At 40.3% G+C, this 20,866-nt stretch overlaps 2 protein-coding genes across 2 annotated transcripts; one reads left to right on the top strand and one right to left on the bottom strand.

The window, feature by feature from the left end:
* On the top strand, positions 1-12,482 carry LOC134748512 (sodium channel protein Nach-like). Its single transcript, XM_063683305.1, has 10 exons — positions 1-195; positions 2,321-2,527; positions 3,907-4,084; positions 4,465-4,610; positions 5,944-6,079; positions 6,993-7,142; positions 7,386-7,578; positions 8,327-8,513; positions 9,564-9,679; positions 12,351-12,482. The coding sequence occupies exons 1-10, from the start codon at positions 8-10 to the stop codon at positions 12,473-12,475; spliced, it is 1,626 nt and encodes a 541-aa protein (XP_063539375.1). The 5' UTR covers positions 1-7; the 3' UTR covers positions 12,476-12,482.
* Positions 12,483-12,937: 455 nt separating this feature from the next.
* On the bottom strand, positions 12,938-19,296 carry LOC134748122 (kelch-like protein 8). The gene is made up of 5 exons (XM_063682821.1): positions 18,984-19,296; positions 17,880-18,892; positions 17,080-17,246; positions 14,646-14,825; positions 12,938-13,466 (listed from the first exon to the last, which is right to left on the bottom strand). Exons 1-5 carry the CDS (start codon positions 19,119-19,121, stop codon positions 13,228-13,230), a joined length of 1,737 nt encoding a protein of 578 aa, XP_063538891.1. The 5' UTR covers positions 19,122-19,296; the 3' UTR covers positions 12,938-13,227.
* Positions 19,297-20,866: the final 1,570 nt, after the last annotated feature.

The raw sequence follows: 20,866 nt of genomic DNA, 5'->3' as shown, positions 1-20,866 counted from the left end.
CATCAACATGGAAAAGTTCAACATGAAATCCGCGTGGTGGCAAAAATACAGACACGCCAAGAACCATCCCAACCGGCTGAGTATGGAGATGGTCCTGCGCCGGAGCTTTGCGCAGGTGCTGAGGGATTATGTGCAGCACTGCTCACTCGGGGGCATCAAGCAGGTGTGCGAGCGGGACATCCCGATCAAGCATCGGTAAGGATTCGAAACAAATATTTAGTTAATTCTCAAACTGTCTATACTTACAACTCTTACAAGTATATAGAGTTAGACCCAGTGGCGTAACGAGGGGGGGGGGGGGCAGAGGGGGCAAGTGCCCCGGCGCTATCCAAGGGGGGGGGGCGCCGAAATGGGCAAAAGGGGGCGCAAATTTGATGACGACTCCCCGGGCGCCATATCCTCTAGCTAGGCCCCTAGGTAGACCAAGAAAAGTCTGCAAAGATTTTGTGATAGCATACGCAGTGCACGTGAAGTGTTATTTATAGGTACGTCATGTCATAATTTTATAGAAGTTTGACGTTTAAAATAACACTTGCACTGCGTGTGCTATCAAAATCGTTGCAGACTTTTCTTGGTCTAACTCTACCTATTACAATTTACTAAAATTTGTAAAAAAAAAAGATATCTGCATTAAACACGTTCCCTGCTGACGATCTCCATGACGACAGACATGACACATACGACATACGCCTCTGACCGACGGCCTGGATCGTGTCAGCACGTGCATTTAAGCAAGCTCGATGAGCCTCTCCTCCCCTCCCTCTCTTCTGTGACCAACGCCTCTTAGTCCTTCCAGTAACTGCTGGCTGGTGTAGTCACAGAACGGTCTAACTCTACCTATTACAATTTACTAAAATTTATTAAAAAAAAGACATCTGCATTAAACACGTTCCCTGCTGACGATCTCCATGACGACAGACTGTGCGTTGTATTAACCTTTTGGACGCCAAGAATCTCTAAATAGGTCGTGTGCTGGCGTGCCCGGCACGCCAGCGACCACTAAAGTGGTCATGGCGGACGCTGTCAAAGCAATTGTCCTGCTGACAGAGAAGGTTTAGATTCGTTATTCACTAGTCTAGATATTGGCATGTACAGGCCACATCTTGACGCTTAAGGAAAAGCGTTCAAAAGGTTTAATATCCACCAGTTTTTTTTTGTTTTTCAGTTACAATATTCCCCAGATCTGATTTGATCCTCTAGTTGAGAACATTTCCGTCCACCGTTTTGTGGTCCACGTTGGTCACTTTAACCTTTAGGACAAATATATATAACTGAAAAAAATACGGACTTACCAATCAGGTTTCCTTGCTCTTCTTAGAACCTTCTCCTTTTGTGCATTTTGCGACACAACTGAGCAGGCCTTTCTCACTAGATTCACTATAATCAGGTTAAAAGTATATTAAAAAAACGTTTGTTTTGTAATTAATTTTATATTTTATTTTCAGATGTGCTTGTATCTTTTAAATGTCATTTTAAAGTAATCTGAAGTGGCGTGTCGTGATGTTTGTTTTCTTTTCACGTCCTTCACCGGCCATAAACTAAAAAGAAGGCCGTGATGCCGTGCGGTGCTTTGGTAAAACCATTGAGTAACTTATACTAGAGCGGTACTGTCATAGTAAATTTTGTAACCTTAGTAAATTCACTGCCATCTGTCGACACACTTTAAAACTAAAAATAAATATTTATAAAAATACGATAAAATGTATTTAAATATGGATAAATGATTTTTTTTATTTGCATTAATTATTTTTATGATTTTAACCCATGTTTTTTCACTGATATGCGTTAAAATTATAAATAACAAACGAAACCGTCAACGCCCTCTATACGAGTGTAGGCCAAAACTAGTGGCGCCCTCTGATTGAGAATCAAATTTTCGTGATTTTCGAGGCACGTTTTTTCCTTAGACTGTATCCATCTATTACGGAGTTATATCTATCTTTGGTAAAACCAAAGTGGTGGTAAAGGAACAAGATAAACTTTCTTAACGAAAGAAGCCTACCTAACCTACCTACCTATACCTAACCTACCTATCATAACCAACGTAAACCAATTTCCTTTTTAGCGTGATTTGATTCATAAAGATATGTTGCACTGCACTGATACCATATGAAGGTGAAAGGCCCGACCACCTGCGCTGATGATCAATTACAATTTTTTCGGAGGAGTGCTGATGTGTTGACTGCGGTCGTTCGTTGCTGCTAAAATAGACTGTCAGCGACCTCTGAGAGCTGACTGACGAAGCCTAACCAGTACAAATCCAGTCGCCATAGCCGGTCAAGACAGGATGATATATTAACATTTTTTTTCTTTCCTGTAGAATTTTCTGGACCATATTAACCGGCCTCACCTACGCCGCTCTCATCTACATGCTGATGAATATATGGAAGGCCACATTAAGCAACCCCCTGCTGGTGACCATGGACTCTTCCACGTACCCCATCGCCGAGATTGACTTCCCTGCCGTCGCCGTGTGCAATATTAACCGGATTAGTATGAAGTCCGTTAAGAAGCGTGCGGTGGAGATGTAAGCGTTGCTAGAATTCAAGCCATGCACCGACTTAGCAAGCATCAGAATGTGAAAGTGCCACAATAATCGTCCATTGAAAATGTGACTTTTGTAATAGAAATGCCACAATTTGTCGCTGCACTAAGCTAACTCTGCATGGCATTTGCAAAGACAATGTCTCTGACCCGATATCTCGAGCTTTGCCTCTTTGTAAAGCATGGTAAAGCCAGGGATGCGAAACTCCTCCTTTCGGGTAGGTATTCTCGGCTTCGTTCGTCACAGCATTGCTCCGAGCAATTATTAGGGTTGACACAACTTGACGTCCCTGTGCGTGCACGACCACAGATAAGATTAATGACTTGAATTTTGACAACCCTAAATAGCCGAAAGGGATAGTGCCATATATTAGAAAGGGACAGCATGATTCGTCCCTGAACCGCTGTCAAACTTCGGTTCTGTAGGAAGATAGTAGGAAGTTTCCTTTCTGTACGGTAGGACTATTATTTATTCTGTGGTAAAGCGCTAATGTCAAATTTCTAGTCTTATAATGACACCCCTCACTTTGTTCTGTTCAACTTTGACGGACTCTAGCTTAGAATATGGCTATTTACTTATTTTTCTCGGTTTATTAGGCCTAAATGTAAGTAATATTTACCATATTAGACTAAAGGGGCCCACTGACCACTGACTATCAGTCCTCCGGACCGGACTATGGATGGTATAGAAAGGATCGCAATCTCTTATGGCAGAATTGTTGTAAAAGTGTCCGCGTTAAGCTTTAAATAATAGTTCCTAATCTCTCCGGTGGCGCTAGTTAGGCTCTGGGACATGAGTATAACATGAACCATATAAGGCAACAAATAACCCGACCAAATTACGTAGGTTGTTTTTGGTAGTATTTCGGTGCATGGTGGCGCCGCCTAATTACTGTTTTTTGATGGACACTTTTCATACATAGAGATTTGGCTCCTATATACAGTCTCCATGGACCGGACGATATCGGCCTGTCAGTTAGAACAAAAATTTGACAGTTCCGAACATCTGACAGGCCGATATCGTCTGGCGGACTGAAAGTCAGTGGGCCCCTTTAGTAATGGTAACGGAATGAGAAAAACGTATACTTTTTTCTTTTAAAACGATCGAAAGGCCCCATGATTTTGAGTAAAACGAGCTTAACGAAAACTTTAAATAACTTTGTCCCCACTTACGTAAGTAAAACTTACAAGTGAACTTCTTAGGCCTAAGACAAAATTGTGACTGCATGTTAAACCGATGCTTAATAAACACACACATACGCATTCACCTATCCGGTTTAAATTAAGCCATCTACCGCTTGCGCTGGAGTTTAAACTCTGTTAATTGAAATCTTTCATTAAGATACTTATGACACGTTTCAGTTACCAAAACCAAAGGCAAAAACAACCAAACGCCACCCTGAAAGACATCGAATGGTATCTGTTGGAAGCCGGTCGGCTCTTGGACTATTCCTACAACGAATCTCTTAGACTACGTCTCCTGAAGTTTTCCGCTCAGACCGCGGAGGACTCACAAAAAAATATAGAGGAAATGGAACGGGTAAGATATTTACCTATTTAAGACGATAGTAAACGACCTCCATGTATACAAACGTTTTCCATTTTTCTCTCTGGATATATTAACATTATACAAAATATTTTTTATTTTTTTTATTATTAAATATGTTTACACAATTTGGTGTATGTATAATATCTCTTCTCTATCGTAATTTGGTCTTCACCTATCAATAGTGATTCTTGAGGAAGGTTTAGGTGTATAATTTGTTGGTAACCCGTACGAAGCCGGGGCGGGACGCTAGTTAACTTTATAATGTTAATATATAACCCCCTATAACATTATCCCCCTCTCATCCCTATAACGTTAAGTTAAGGTAACGTCGAATATTTCTACGTCTGGTAATTTATGTTGTCATTTGACAGCTGGCTCCATCATGCGAGGAAATGCTCCTGCGTTGTTCCTGGAACGGACAAGAAGTGAACTGCAGCCATATTTTCACCATGCGGCGCACTGTTCTGGGGCACTGTTGCGCATTCAACTACGTGCTTAAGTACAACTCTATGGGCAGGTATATATATTAGAATCCCAGTCAGAGTTTCTCTCTCGACACCCTTTTGGGAGGGTGTGAGGGGGCTCTTTCGCATCCCTGCTGTGGAGCATGCATGAGTAGTCACCGCATGAGTTCGCCGTCATTGTGGGGACGGCTGTGTGATCTGGTGTAGGCCAGCTTTATCGCTACCGGCCGTTATCTAACTCCACGACCCTTACCGCCTGGGGATACCGATTGAGCGGGGCCAGGTCTCGGGGCCGCAGTGAAGGCGACCGGCAGCTTAGGCTGGCGTGTGCGTCGTGCCTATGTGTTGGCGTCATCCGATGTGTGTTGTGTTGTGTCGTCTTCTATTAGAATCCGTTTACAGTCTAAGCTACAGTATATAGAGCTGGTAGTAGTGAACTTGTGGGCTTGGGCTGGTGGAGTGAAAAAAGTTTACAAAATTTGATATTTATGGTAGCCACACATAACCATGTGAACCCACCGATTGCTGTTAAGACGAAAGCGGACGAACGCCCCGAAACCGCGTCCGGGACCTCATGGTCCCGAGATTATGTAAAGGACGAACATAATAATAATGGGCCTTTGAGTGCTACGTCGACCAAGCAATGCGCATACGGTTATTGTTATTCGTAAAATCTTTCACAGACTCGTGCGAGGGCCACGAAAAACGCTCCAAGCGAATATGCTCAACAGCTTAACGTCGGAAGCATCGTTCACCATATTTTTGTGAAAAAAATGTACTGCCGTATTTGCGGTCGATGCTGCCAGCACGTCAAGGATTTGCTCGTTTGGTACGTTTTTCGTGGCCGAAGCATTAAGACTACAAAAAGGTATTGAAAATTTAAAATAATGATAATACGGGCTCTGGTGATTTTATTATAATGTATTTTAGTGCCAACGTGTTTGACTGAGTTGTATTGTACCTACCTAGGTATTGAATTTTGACGCAAAAACTGAAACGTTTAAGTTGGAAAGAATACAAGCCATTATTCGCTCTTCTTTATTCGTCATAATTGTCATAAAAAAAGAGACTGATTTTGCACTACAACAGACAAGTTAAGCAAAATTATAAATCGGTCATTGAAATCGTTTATTATTTAGAGTTCGTCCAAGCTAACTTTGCATCCATTTTAATAGAACAAAGTGAAACAGTGTCATTATAGACATCATAATATATAATCACAGAAATTTGGCATGACATAGCCACACTTTGTCAATACGAATGCCACGCAGAGTTAGCTTCAATCTGCAAATACAATATCTCATTGAGTAAAGAACTGACTTAAGAAAACCGGCGATATAAGTTCTTACCTACTGCATGGTTTTTTATCAAAGACCTTTATTTCAGGCCAGACAAAAGCAACAACCTGATCGGGAATGCGATGCGGCAGAAGCAAGCGGGCATGCATCACGGACTCATCGTAGTGTTAGACCCGCTGCTGGAAGACTATGCCTATCCTCTGAGAAGCGTGGAAGGTTTTGATGTAAGATTGTAGTCTGGTTATCCTGTGACAGCGACTAGAACCTGATCAGAAGCAGGCGGGCATATATCACGGGCTCATCGTAGTGTTAGACCCGCTTCTGGAAGACTATGCCTATCCTCTGAGGAGCGTGGAAGGTTTTGAAGTAAGATTGTAGTCTGGTCATCCTGTGACAGCGACTAGAACCTGGTCAGAAGCAGCAGGCGGGCATGTATCACAGGCTCATCGTACTGTTAGACCCGCGGCTGGAAGACTATGCTATCCTCTGCGGAGCGTGGAAGTTTTTGATGTAAGATTGTAGTCTGGTCATCCTGTGACAGCGACTAGAACCTGGTCAGAAGCAGCAGGCGGGCATGTATCACAGGCTCGTCGTACTGTTAGACCCGCGGCTGGAAGACTATGCTATCCTCTGCGGAGCGTGGAAGGTTTTGATGTAAGATTGTAGTCTGGTTATCTTCTGACTGCGACAATGACTTAGTGAGAAGCAGGCGGGCATGTATCACGGGCTCATCGTAGTGTTAGACCCGCTGCTGGGAGACTATACCTATCCTCTGCGGAGCGTGGAAGGTTTTGATGTAAGATTGTAGTCTGGTCATCTCGTGACAGCGACTATTAGAATCTGTTCGGAAATGTGGACGCATCGTGGTTTAGATCTCCTCCGCGAAGACTAAGAGTAGCTCTGGGACGAATCGAAGGATTTAACGTATGACGTACTTATTTTTCCAAAAATAATTCTTACGCGTACTAAGTTCGTGCTTGATGGAGCCTAAACATTTTATTTGTTGTCTAATAGGTATGTGCAGGAATTTGTTTTTTCTGTGCAATTTCGTACCTTGTCACGTCGGCAAACTGAGAGCCGCTAATATCTCATATTATATATTGTCACCGTAACAAAGTAGATTTTTGATTGTTTTAGGTATTTCTGTTCGACCCAACTCACTTCGCGGATCCAAGTGGTGGGCGCGTGCTGCAGCGCGTGTCCCAGCCTAATGAAGTAATGGTGTTAGAGCTGCGATCAGTCAAGCAGGTCGCCACGACTGAAGTCAGGAAGTACCCCCTTAGCACTGTGAGTCAACTTTCAAGTAGTCTATAAGCATGCATACTGCGTTTTAAGTTTTTTCACCTTATTGGGAACTTTCTACGCTACGTCTTCTTTCTAATACGTCGTGCCACTTTTGTCTGAAAGAAATTGACCGCCTGTTGTTACTTTTACCTTTCATTTCCTTTGGCTATACCTATTTATTTTTAGGTATAGATATTTTAGGTTTAAAAGGTATAGGTACAATAAATATTGTATTGTTATTTCCAGAGGAAATGTCTCTTCCACGACGAGGTTCCCGAACACTTCGGGGACATGTACTCATATAGCGCATGCATTGCGCGCTGCAGGATTAAGACCATCCGCTCTCTCTGCAAGTGCACGCCTTACTTCTTGCCTGCCGGCAACAATGGCGAGATTGTCTGCTCACTGTCGGATCTGTGGTGCCTCAACAAGTACAGAGGTATCAATACCCATATATTCGATCTTTGCATTTAAACGAGCACAGCACTATACCCCAGGTAACATTTATACGTCATTATGCTACTCACTCATCACTTTGCTACCTGGGACTCTCAAAAGCGACACTCATATGGAATGCTCCCAAAGTGAAACACAACATACCTACATTCCTTAATGGGACCATTGGGACCGTAAGCCCGGGTCTCCGGCAAGCTCGGTTCTCCATGCAAACGTAGTTCCGCTCTCATTTTAAAATTACCAGCTAGATTGCTCTGAAACTTTGTACTTACAATAGGATAAGGTATATCTAATTAGTTTACGCAGCTTCAGATGCCATAGTTAAAAAATACAGCGAATTTAAGTTTTTCGAAAAACTTGTTTTCGCTCTATTTCGTTTCATTTATAAACTGGAGCTATATAAACTAATTACAGACATACCTCATGTCATTGTATGTGCAGTTTCATTACCATCCAACACGTAGTTTTAAAATGAGAACGAAACTCCGTTTGTATGGGAAGGTGCAATTCGGCCGAGCTTGCCAGGGACTCTTAAGGAATTGCATATACTTGGGAAAACTCGACCCATGCTGCCGTGACCCGGGTGGCCCAGCGGTTTTAGGCATCTGCCGCGATTGCAGAGGACGCTGGTTCGATTCCCCTAGGCACTGGAGGGCTCGGTCACTTTTTTCTTTGTATCATATACATTTATTTCGGTTTAAGATATACCCAATTTGCAAAACGCGTTTCAGAAAAACTTCTCTATTTCTACCCGTTCAACTCAAACGCCAAGTTCGGGCTAGAGATGGAGCGCCTAGACTCACTCTACTGCCCCGAGTGTCTGCCGGACTGCGAATTGACGAAGCACTACACCAAGTCCTCCGTGATTCCGATCAGGGATCGAGGACTCGGAGACCAGCCAGTGCTGCCGAATATTGCGTGAGTAGATTGCGGCCAAAAGAAACGCCTTCGGTTTAAAATGCCATCATTTTATGGACTTCTTTCGAGAGCAAATTAACGAGATAGCGATAGCGCTTGCAACTTCAGGGGCGTCACATAAGCGTTGCCAATCCTTTAAAAGCCTAACAACACTCCGTTCTTGAAGAAACCCTATAGTATAGTTCAGAAAACCGCAGAAAGTTCAGCCACAGATTTCGCGGCAATTAAATTGTTTGCAATAGATAATTCAAAAAAACTTTATCTATCCATAGAGATATAGTCTGCATCTTTTCAAATGACTTTTTCGTCTAAGACGGTAATCTGTTAAACAAAATCCTTTGTTCCTTTTGTGCGTGCGTCGCCCATTGTGTACCATTGTCTCTGACAATGGCACGCGCCGTAGCACGCGCTCAGACTCAATGGTACACAATGGGCGACCGCACGCACAAAAGAAACAAAGGATTCTGTTTAACTAACAGATTACCGTCTTAAACGAAAAAGTCATTTTAAAAAAAGCGGACTAGGTATACAGAGTATTTTTTCAACTTTTGGCTAAACTCCACTAGTCAAAGTCTCCATACATGACTGCTCAGTGGGTCGTTTCAGACTCACTGAAAAAAAACTCGCTTCTACTCACCGTAAGAGTCCCCGGCAAGCTCAGCCGAATTTCACCTTCCCATACAAAGAGTTTCGTTCTCATTTTAAAACTACGTGTTGGATGGTAATGAAACTTTGCACATACACTGACATGAGGTATATCTAGGTCTGTAATTAGTTTATAAAACAAACGAAATGGAGCAAAAACAAGTTTTATATAAAAAACTTAAATTCGCTGTATTTTTTTCAACTATCTGAAGCTACATAAATTATAATTACGGACATAGACATACCTTATCCTATTGTAAGTACAAAGTATCAAATCAATCTAGCTAGTCGTTTTAAAATGAGAGCGTAACTACGTTTGTATGGAGAAGAAAGCTCGGTGCTAGACTAAAATAGTCCAGGATTTAAGACTGTCCCTGAAGTTGCATTTTTTTATCATACCCCCAGGAAAGGCTTGAACGTCACACAATCAAGTAATCTAGCGATTGTGTATATCTATCAACCGACCAACGATGGAGTCTTGGACCGACTCGATGTGGTCTCCTACTGGTATGAAATACTGAGTACGTATCCATAGATATAGAACTGCTATAAAGTATAGTATAGGCACAGGGCGGACACGCTATACATCAAAAAACACTTGCGTTTTACTATGTGTGAACGGCACGTCTGTACAGGCGGCATGCGTCATTGTGTGAGTACGTTGCTTAAAAACAGTACTGAGCGGCCGGCAAACGGCCGTCAATCTGCTGTCGCGGGGCGAGGTAATTCGAATCGGGGCGGGGCGGTGCGTGGCCGTTCTGTATGATAATACTATTAGTCTATTACTTATTCTGTGGTATAGGTAAATGATTACACACACAGCTAAATACAGTACTATAGGTACCTCTCGCATTATGGTTCCTATGACAGTTCCTTCCAGTCTCTTTTGGTTGGTAAAGAAAAAATATAATGGAAGAAATATGTTTCCATCGTAGTTTATTACGTGAATGTTACATTTCTAAACTTTGCGAGTTAAACTTCAAAAAAACGTCGACAAACATTTTACGTGACAGCTAAGCCATATATAAAAACCGGCCAAGTGCGAGTCGGACTCGCGCACGAAGGGTTTAGTACCATTACGCAAAAAACGGCAAACAAATCACGTTTGTTGTATGGGAGCCCTACTTAATTTTTTTTTTTTTTTTATGAAATAGGAGGCAAACGAGCAGACGGATCACCTGATGGTAAGCGATTACCGCCGCCCATGGACACCCGCAACACCAGAGGGGTTGTAAGTGCGTTGCCGGCCTTTAAGATGGGAATACGCTCTTTTCTTGAAGGTTTGAAGGTCATTTATTCTGGTTTTAGTATTTGTTGTTATAGCGGCAACAGAAATACATCATCTGTAAAAATTTCAACTGTCTAGCTATCACGGTTCATGAGATACAGCCTGGTGACAGACTGTGACAGACAGACGGACGGACAGCGGAGTCTTAGTAATAGGGTCCCCGTTTTTACCCTTTGGGTACGGAACCCTAAAAATGAACTGTCATATGGATCATCATTCGAGGGCTTGTGCCGTTGTTTTCTGTTTTTGACTGAATCTTGCTGCAATTGTGAAATGTTCATGTTCAAAGAAGTAGATCACTCGTAAGTGCCAACCTTTACTTTAAGTTTTGTCTGACTTCAGTCAAAGGTTTAATGCAATACCACAGAATAACTAATAGTACTACCGTACAGAAAATTCACTCCTTCACAAAAGTCAGATTTAGGTATAATATTATACCTATACTCGCCGCCTGCAAGCAAAATTAGAAACTTATAACCGCGCACGAACCGTGAATCTTCTTTGCGCGCCGCAGTTTTATGACCGAGCTGCGAGTGTCGGCACGGGGTTGTCACTTGACAAGTTTATGTACCTATACCTACTGATTTATTATTTTTAAGATAAATATGTAGGAATTACAAACGTTGATTCTGTAAACATATTTTTTTTATCCGGAGATAGTATGTCTGATTCTCACGGAAGTAGGTATGCCACAGAAGTACTTATTCCTTTGAAAATATGTCGGTCAATATAGTTCGGAATTTAAAAAAATGTTATTTCTGCTTCCTTGTTCTTCCGTTTATTCAGACATCCGTAAACAGAACAATATCTATAGATTTAGGTTTCGAAGGCATTATATGTATCTTAAATTTTGCGCGAGTCGAGTGGCAGCCCATTGCCTTACGCCTGCCCGGGAGGCGCGCCGGCCAAAGGTACCTAAACTGCGAAGTGACACCCCCCTGGCAATACGTGATAAACTCAAGTTACAAATATGTTATTAAATAAGCCATACATTATATATAGTTAATAAGTCAAATTGAAATAGGTACCTAATATTTATTTGTAATATCTGTTGATCTCAATTTAGTTTAACCAATTAAAAACTGTAATAAATGTCATATATTAAAGAAAAGTGACGAAGCCCTCCAGTGGTGAAGGCCGGATTCGAACCGGCGTCTTTAGCTATCGCGGCTAACGCCATGGCCTAGGGACCACCTCGCCACGGCGGTTCCCGTCCCAATTTCACGACTATATGCCATCTTAGTAAGACTAGGCGTCTTTGACCAGCTCTAAGCTCTCGCTACAACGTAAGGAATTCGTTTAGGAGGTGCAAGCGCGCACTGCTTGCCCTTAGAGCTGGCATAGTCGAGAAATTGGGACGGGTACCGCCGTGGCGAGGTGGCCTAGGGGTTCATGGCGTAAGCCGCGATAGCTAAAGACGCCGGTTCGAATCCGGCCTTCACCACTGGAGGGCTTCGTCACTTTTCTTTAATATATGACATCTATTACAGTTTTTAATTTATATATAGTAGTGTGACTACTTAAAAAACACAAATCAAAATATTTAATAAAATAATTTGATTTGTTTCCAAACTTGTTCTTAGTTTAACCAATGTTAGTTAGTTAAGTTTACGGTTACTGACGCGATCGCTTGGATAGGTCTCCACAGAAGACCAGCGTCAAGATACCCGAAAGGTTGTAAATAATAATTTTATTTTTAAGAATTGAGTGACTTGCAAAATGTATTTTATTTTACCAATAACGATCTGTATATCTGTATATATGTTGACATCAAGCTGAGGGGAGACCTTTTCAGTGTTTATGTTTTATATTAATAAAAGTGTTGTATTCAATACTGTAAGCGTCCTGAATAAATTGATTTTCTTTTTTTTCTAAATGTAAATTGTATTTTTGCACTGCTTCAGGTAACGTCGGCGGTTTTGCAGGCATCCTCGTCGGATTATCTATAATAAGCGTAGTCGAAATCGTTTATTATTTCGTCGTACGGTTAATTCAAGTTCTGTGCTCGAATTGGAAATTATATTATTAAATAAGAGTAATACTTTTATTTGGTCTCTCTTTCTTCTTAACCCTTAAGATCCTTAAATGCATAGTGATGGAAGCCTACACAACAAAAACATTAAATTTTATACATTATACTGTGGCTACAAAATTTACTATGACAGTACCGCTCTATCCTATTATATCCTCTTTGATATTTATTTTATTCTGTTTTTAGTATTTGTTGTTATAGCGGCAACAGAAATACATCTGTGAAAATTTCAACTCTCTAGCTATCACGGTTCATGAGATACAGCCTCGTGACAGACGGACAGACGGACGGACAGACGGACGGACAGCGGAGTCTTAGTAATAGGGTTCCGTTTTTACCCTTTGGGTACGGAACCCTAAAAAAACGAAAAAACAAAAAAGTTTAAATTTATTTATTTACATACTTAGGTATAACATAGTAAATGTATATTAACAACAGCTATGCCCCTTCGTTAGAATTATTTTACAAGAGTTAAGAGCTTTTAATAATTTGTATAAAATTAGTTTTTCGCTCTTATAAAAATTAAAAAAATCTAAAAAATCCAAACGTCCAAACATGACTGTGGTTAATACACAATGAATTGTGTAAAAATATTTTCCCTAATGTCAATATCCAGGGAGGAAAATGAGGACTACGTTTGTATGTAGAAGCCGTCGTCCACTATCCTCTTATGTGAGCAATTAGAATACCCTAGTATGAAGTGACTTGTATGAGTTGTATGTACATTTTAATAACGTTAAACAGTTACATTACTGTGTTTCATACCTCTTTAAATACTTCTTAGTATAATTCGAACTATCTGGCCATAATGGTGGTACAGCCATCACCAATGAACAGGAGCCAGCTACATCGTTCAGCTTTATCGCGCTCTCGCTCTGTCGCCAGATGACCTTTGGCTTCTCTTCTGTGCTATTTCCGAGGTATTCTTCTACGTTTAGGACGTCGGCTTGACCGCACATGGAGCGAGTGAAGAATAGTAGACGGTTTCCTGAAAGAAAGTAAATAAAATTAATATTGTCTTCGGTTACCGCGATAGTTACTCATGAAATAAAATTAAGTCAATTACTTCCTTGGCTAGAAATAGTTTTGGCGTAAGTGTTAAAACTGAAAGCTAAGCGAGCGAAGGAATCTAAGATTGAACCGTGAGCGAAGCGAATGGTTCAAAGATAGATTCCTGAGCGTAGCGAGGCTTTCAAGACACGAGACGCCAAATAATTTTGCAGCCGTGCGGAACACACAACTTTTCACCTCACTACAGCGAGGAAAATGCGAGATGCAAGAAAAACAATAAAAATAATTATATTTAATTTTGCCCTCTATTTAACATATCAAACTTAAGACATAACACACTCAAATCCAAACAAAATAAACAAAAGAAAAGCACACATATTAAAAATTTAAAGTAATATTGCCGTAATTCATCGTGTTCGAAGTTCAAATGACTTTTGCACGCTAGCGGATAAAATAGACTTTTGCACGCAGATTTCGCGCTATAAACTGAGGTTTTGCGAGCGAGTGAGGTGAAAAACCTATTTTATGGACCCATTGGAATTCATAGAAACCTTTGTTCCTATTCCTAAGGTCGCGGACTGGATGCAAGCGGCGCGCGTCGCGACGAGTGGCAAATCAAGGATTGGCAAATTCATACATTGCGCTCGACCAAAGTGAGGTTATAACTAGAGATGCACCGGATATTCGGTTACTTTATGGTATCCGGCCCTTATTTTATTATCCGGCCGGATACCGAATAGTGATTTTGCTTGATTTTGGGGTAAACAAATTGGATCTATTAGATGAAAAACAGTCCCAGTCATAATCGTAGTGTTAATTATAATTTAAAAATCCACACGTTTCAATCAACACATCCAACGTATTATTTGTTTATAGCAAAATACGCGAGCGCACGTGTACCTACTATAAACAAAGTTACTCCGTAATATCATATTAAAACTCGTTACGAACCCAGAAAGAAATGAGTCCGCGCGAAGGTCAAAACCTGCACGACGCACACCTGCAAAACTCAACAGCTTCCGCTGGCCGAACATTCGACGGCCGGATACCGGATATTCGGCCGACGGTCAGGCCGAATATCTGGTATCCGTTCAAACAACTATCTCTTGTTTCTAGTAATAACTTGGTGATAACTACTGGGAATAACCCTTCTTACCTAAGTTACAAAAAGTAGCCGGTGGATTGGTAAACTGGGTGACCACATACAGCCGGTCGTCCACTCCGGGCCTGAAGCGGTAAAGGTGGCTGAAGTAGCTCTGCGTGCAGTAAACGTAGCCCTTGAACGACGCCATACAGCTCGATCGGATCTGTGTGCCGACTACCGTTATCCATCCATCTGTGTTAAAAACAAAATGTAGATATTAGAATTATGAAACAAAACCCGTATGGGTATCACTATCACTTCAGCCAATTCCCTCCCTCCTAACCTAACCTAACGGGCTCCTAGCCCAGTTTGACCCTACAAAGCAGGACGTCCCGGGTTCGAATCGAATGTTCATCTCATTACGAATATTTGCTTGAATTATGGATATTATTTGTTTACTTAGTTTAGGTATTGTTATCAAATTTCCATGAGCGACAGAAAATACAAATTCGTTCGGTATTAAAGTTTTTAACTTGACCTTTTTTTTTATACTACGTCGGTGGCAAACAAGCATACGGCCCGCCTGATGTTAAGCAGTCTCCGTAGCCTATGTACGCCTGCAACTCCAGAGGAGTTACATGCGCGTTGCCGACCCTAACACTCCTCTCCATCGTTGAGCTCTGGCAACCTTACTCACCGGCAGGAACACAACACTATGAGTAGGGTCTAGTGATATTTGGCTGCGGTTTTCTGTAAGGTGGAGGTACTTCCCCAGTTGGGCTCTGCTCTAGATTTGGAATGACATCCGCTGTCCTGTGCCCTACCACACAAAGCGAGATGTCATTCGCAGTGCCCATACCTCTCTTTTGGACATAGTTTAAGGACATACCCGGGACCTGTACCTATTTTGAGTTGAATCTATGAATGTACTAGTATAAATTGTATATTTACCACTGTATAAAACCAATTAGCATAAGTTTTAAATGAATAAATATTATCTTATCTTATATCTTATTATTAGGGTTCCGTACCCAAAGGGTAAAAACGGGACCCTATTACTAAGACTCCGCTGTTCGTCTGTCTGTCTGTCACCAGGCTGTATCTCATGAACCGTGATAGCTAGACAGTTGAAATTTTCACAGATGATGTATTTCTGTTGCCGCTAGAAAAACAAATACTCAAAAGTACGGAACCCTCGGTGCGCGAGTCCGACTCGCACTTGGCCGGTTTTATATGTATCTAAGTATGTATATAGTCGCCTACTCCCCATAATACAAGCTTTGCTTAGTTTGAGGCTAGGTCGATCTGTGTAAGATTATCTCCTCTGGAGTTGCAGGCGTGCATAGGCTACGGAGACTGCTTAACATCAGGCGGGCCGTATCCTTGTTTACCACCGACGAAGTATAAAATATTAATTTATTTATAACTGGACCGATTGAAATGAAATTTGATACAAATATGAGAGTTGGTGCAGCCAAAAGTGGCGCCCATATGTATAAGGATAATTACGTTACACGTCCGTAACGTAATTTTAAACATGGGCGCCACTTTTTGCGACAAAAATAGGACAAAAATTTGTAAACTATATCGTGTGACATATCAAATGAAATTGTTCGTTTGATTTTTTATAGCAATTTAGAGGCTAAAAAGTTATTTGAGAAAGAGGCGATTATGAAGCACCCTCACCTACCATTCTCGAATAACTTAACAATTGGACTATGACTATGACAGATACTTTGTAACGCGAACTGTAGAGATATATCCCTAACTGTAAAAGAGATAGAATAGAAATAGAACAATATTTCATCGCACTTAAACTATCGTGAGACATATTTCAAAATATTTATCAGTACGGTTTTTACTCACTATTATTTTTAGTCGCTTTTGGCGACATGTTTCGGATTCTTTGGGAATCCATCCTCAGGCACGAGTGTCCGCGGCGGTTATACGTCCTACACAAACATGTCGCCAAAAGCGACTAAAAATAATAGTGAGTAAAAACCGTACTGATAAATAGAACAATATTTATTTGGAATAATAAAAACATACATAAAACAACAAAGTACACCAATAAAGGATGCCGCTCAGCATAGGCCGTGTCTATTAGACATGGCACTGGATTTCAGGGCACCCAAAATTAAAAATTTAAACTAAACACAAACAGAACAGAATAGAAACGGAACATAAACTTGTTGGGCTGTGAGTAAATACTTTTAAAGGTTGTACTTAAAAGAGGTAATGGATTTGCAGTTTCTGATTGGTGGCGGTAAATTGTTCCAACACTTCGTTGCAGCATTTTGGAAGCTGCCACGAAAAGCGGACGTACTGTGTTGCGTACCGAAGTCTGAGAGCACCACGTAAATGACCTTTCGAAAACTTAAGTTTTTCAAATAGATAAGACGGTTGTCTGCAAAAGTATTCCACGATGGAAGATACTTTTGGAGCTTTGTTCCATCCGCTGACTTCACTGACTTTAATTAGGGTAAAATATAATTATAACTAGTACCTGTGTCTCCCAAGTCCTCGTACTTATATATATTGTTGTGTCCCGCGGCGTATATGGTGCCTTCGTGAGCGCACACGGCTGGGTTCTGTATGGCGTCCGGTAGTTTAGCGATCTTCCTGTGTGAGCGCTGTTTCAAGTTGTATACCACTGCAGTATCCAATGTCACCCTGAAATTGTAATTACATATATTTTATGTGATATCAGTATCACTTAGTCTAATTTGATCAACATTTGTGTACTGAACTCCGCACATGCGGAAGTCTACATAAACAACTTTGGGAACAAATCAAATTATTTTATTAAATATTTCGATTTGTGTGTTTTAAATAGTCACACTACTATATATAGGCCGAATCCGGCCTTCACCACTGGAGGGCTTCGTCACTTTTTCTTTAATATATGACATCTATTACAGTTTATAATTCTACATAAGTTCAACATTGAGAAATCCACTTTATTGCAGTAAGGAATGGTGGACCAGAGAACAAAAACATAGTACGAGTCTGAACTGGAACATTTGGAATGCAAACAACAACTGGATTTAGGAAGATTAGTAAAGTAAGGTTTAGGCAAGTGGGGGGGTGTCCCTTTTTCGACTAGATTTCTTAATAAACAAATTATTATTATTTTACTATTTTAATTGGAGTTTTAAAAGAAATCATTATATTCCAGCGTTTCATTTCTGGGAAAATATAATATAATAAGATTCACTTACTCACAGAAACAACAACAACAACAATGACAGTCATCCAGATAGTAAATAAAGGACAACACAAAACTTTAATTTATCAAAAACTAACCTAAACCCACCTACGCCTCCAATAAGATAAAGGGAATCCTCCACAATGGCTACTCCTCCATGTCTGCGAGCAGGCAACTCCACTCCATGCCGAGCCCACTCTTTCTTCAACACATCGTAAACTTTCACATCCTTCATGAATAACCCTGTGCCTCGCCCATGTTCTCCGCAAACAACCACAATCTTCGTCGGCCCCCAGCCCACAACGCTCCAACCCCAAAGATTCTTCTCCGCAACTTCCAACCAGTTCTCAAAACCAACTTTTTCCCTAAATGTATACATATGGTGCGGTACCATCTCCAACTTAGAGTCCTTCATCGCCCAAACTGGCACAGCTGGAGTGTAAGTTAAAGATCTAGATCGGCTTTCCTTAACCATATTCAAGGTTTCGTTATAAACTCTCTCTGTATATGTATGCGTCAACATATTTTCTTGCGATTGTATTGAGACTACAGACAACTCCATGTCAAGAACAGCCAAATTGTGAAGACATTCAACAACTTTAGCAGCTAAGCTGTTCTGGTATTCTAACATACAAGTTTTGATTTGTGCTATATCGGAAAGATTGAGTTTTTTAATGTCTAAACAACCAAGAATAATTAGTAAAGCATCACCACCAGTTTCATTTTGTAAAAGCCATTTATGGCCAAAGTTAAATACATCCAGTTCACTTGAAGCATTTAAATATGGGTGTGACAGGTACCAGCAAAGTTTGGTTAAGTTCGGAATGTAATCTGGCTTCATAGACTTAAATGAAATTAAACCGCATGTGGCGGATAGTTGTTCTATCTGAGTAAATGCTGAACTCTGTGCGATATTCATGATTTCCATGCAGCTAGCTGGTGATATTTGGAGTTCCAAAGTATACTCTATTTGCTTAATTAACTCTGTGATTTGTAAGAAGTTTGCAGCAGTTACTAACTCACCAATAGTGGATAAGGAATATTCTGTGAGATCTATTAAACCTATGTTCATGTAATGCAATATTATTTTCATAGATTCAGCGTCAATCACCTGCAAATGAATACTTAAAATATTATTAAATATTTTTCGCAAGATGAATCAAAGATTTGTTATTTTATTTAAGTCCCGTGAGTATACTTACGTCTATGGATATTTCTTTTTTCTCATTTTCCACATAGTTACCGCTAAACATAGCGCGAAAATAATCGCTGTGCTCAGATAAAACTTCTTTTTTCGTTTTAAACACCTGGCCGTCGATGAGCAAAGAAACTTCCCCCATATCTTATTAAGATAAATTTGCTAAACCACGAATATTACTTTGGGACAAAAGAATACTCCTGTTCTTTAAACTGGGATAAATTCACGAAATTCTCATTGAAAACAGGATAACATCGGCAACAACATGCAATGCAGCGCAAATATGCAAAATTGCAAATCGACCGACTAGGTAAACGTCAACGTCAACGACATCAAAATCAAAGAGCATATAATCACTACGTTAACGACATCCAAGATCCCTAATTATGGATGGTATAGAAAGGACGCCAATCTCTTATGGCAGAATTGTTGCAAAAGTGACCGCTTTCAGCTTTAAATAATAGTTCATAATCTCTCCGGTGGCGCTAGTTAGGCTCTGGGACATGAGTATAACATGAACGTCATGAACCACATATAAGGCAAGAAATAACCCGACCAAATTACGTAGGTTGTTTTTGGTAGTATTTCGGTGTATAGTGGCGCCGCCTAATTACTGTTTTTTGATGGACACTTTTCATACATAGAGATTTGGCTCCTTTATATAGTCTCCATGTCACTAATGATTGGCTTCTTCTTCTTCTTCTTCTTTTAAAATTATGGCTTCAGCCCAGTGGGACTATTTCGCCAGTATCAAGGTATTGAGAGGTTTACAAACGACAAAAATTGTACGGTTGTACAAGACAGTGTACGGTGATTTGTTAGCTCTTGTAAATCGATAGCTAGACTTTACAAGAAGCACGTGGACCACCGGCCGTTGACTCCAAGATGGTGGTTAAACGCGCTTCAAAATTAATTCTCCATTCACTGCACACTACCACATTAGTTTACTGTATAATAAGCTATCGATATTACACTTTAAACAATATTAATAAGCAAAAAACAAAGTAATTAATCACGATGCTAACTATCAAGATGGCGCTCGAACCGGAAGTCCCTAATGATTGGCTAATCAAAGATAATATTTTTAACAGTATGTTAACAGTGGTCCGTTGAGGGTCCGTTATGGGTCCGTTCCATAGACATAGTATATAAATATTTTTTTTTACAAGGTCCGTTCTATTTAAAGTTTTTTTTAATTTAATAAAAGATAAAATAAAATTTAAAATAAATGTGTGACAATTTCTATATGTGTATACTACGAGCTTTTGACTATACAAATTTGAGCATGTGTAGCAAATTCGTTGTTTTATTTAAATATAAAAATATATATAGTTTGTCAAAGGACTGTTTCATTTCAAACATAGACAGAGAGAATCATACTATCTTTGTCTTACATAAGTACTAGCACCCAAAAGAAAGGGATAAGTATAATTCTCCTGGTTGTTACTGACTGACAAATTGGTTTGACCAACTATAATAGTTTTTTTTGTTCTTATTTACTGACAATTTGGTTTGACCGACTATACCTGATGTAAATTGATAAGGGCCCTCCACACTCATGCGCGAATCGCGGCGCGAAGCCGCGAACGCGAGTGTGAAGCCTGGTTCGCTGATTAGCGAGTTCCTATAAACTTTTTAGTACCATTTGGAATAAAAATAAAAAGCACAGGTCTAATAAAGTTTTGCTACAAATCTTCCACTTTAGTTTTCTATTTATGTTAGAATAAGCTTTAATACAGTGTATTAAGGTTGAATTTTATTGAACTGAAAATTTTTTTTTTAAATAAATTAAAGTACATTCGGCTTTGATTTTTTTTGGAGGGAAACTTTTGACACTTTATTTTTTGCAATATTTTCTGGATTAATCGGTTGGAACATGTTTTTGGC

This window comes from Cydia strobilella, chromosome 16, assembly GCF_947568885.1.
Source record: "Cydia strobilella chromosome 16, ilCydStro3.1, whole genome shotgun sequence".
In the NCBI taxonomy this organism is placed as follows: domain Eukaryota; kingdom Metazoa; phylum Arthropoda; class Insecta; order Lepidoptera; family Tortricidae; genus Cydia; species Cydia strobilella.
Note: the sequence above shows the minus strand (reverse complement) of the source record. Positions and strands in the feature narration are given on the sequence as shown.

Excerpts from the sequence above, each read along its gene's own strand:
- LOC134748512 (XM_063683305.1), top strand. The coding sequence starts at position 8 with ATGGAAAAGTTCAACATGAAATCCGCGTGGTGGCAAAAATACAGACAC. Across the intron at positions 6,080-6,992 it reads GAAGCGTGGAAGGTTTTGAT|GTATTTCTGTTCGACCCAAC; the intron begins GTAAGATTGTAG and ends TGATTGTTTTAG. Across the intron at positions 8,514-9,563 it reads CCAGTGCTGCCGAATATTGC|GAAAGGCTTGAACGTCACAC; the intron begins GTGAGTAGATTG and ends TCATACCCCCAG.
- LOC134748122 (XM_063682821.1), bottom strand. The coding sequence starts at position 19,121 with ATGGGGGAAGTTTCTTTGCTCATCGACGGCCAGGTGTTTAAAACGAAA. Across the intron at positions 14,826-17,079 it reads CGAGGACTTGGGAGACACAG|ATGGATGGATAACGGTAGTC; the intron begins GTACTAGTTATA and ends TTTTTAACACAG. Across the intron at positions 13,467-14,645 it reads GGCTACTTTTTGTAACTTAG|GAAACCGTCTACTATTCTTC; the intron begins GTAAGAAGGGTT and ends ACTTTCTTTCAG.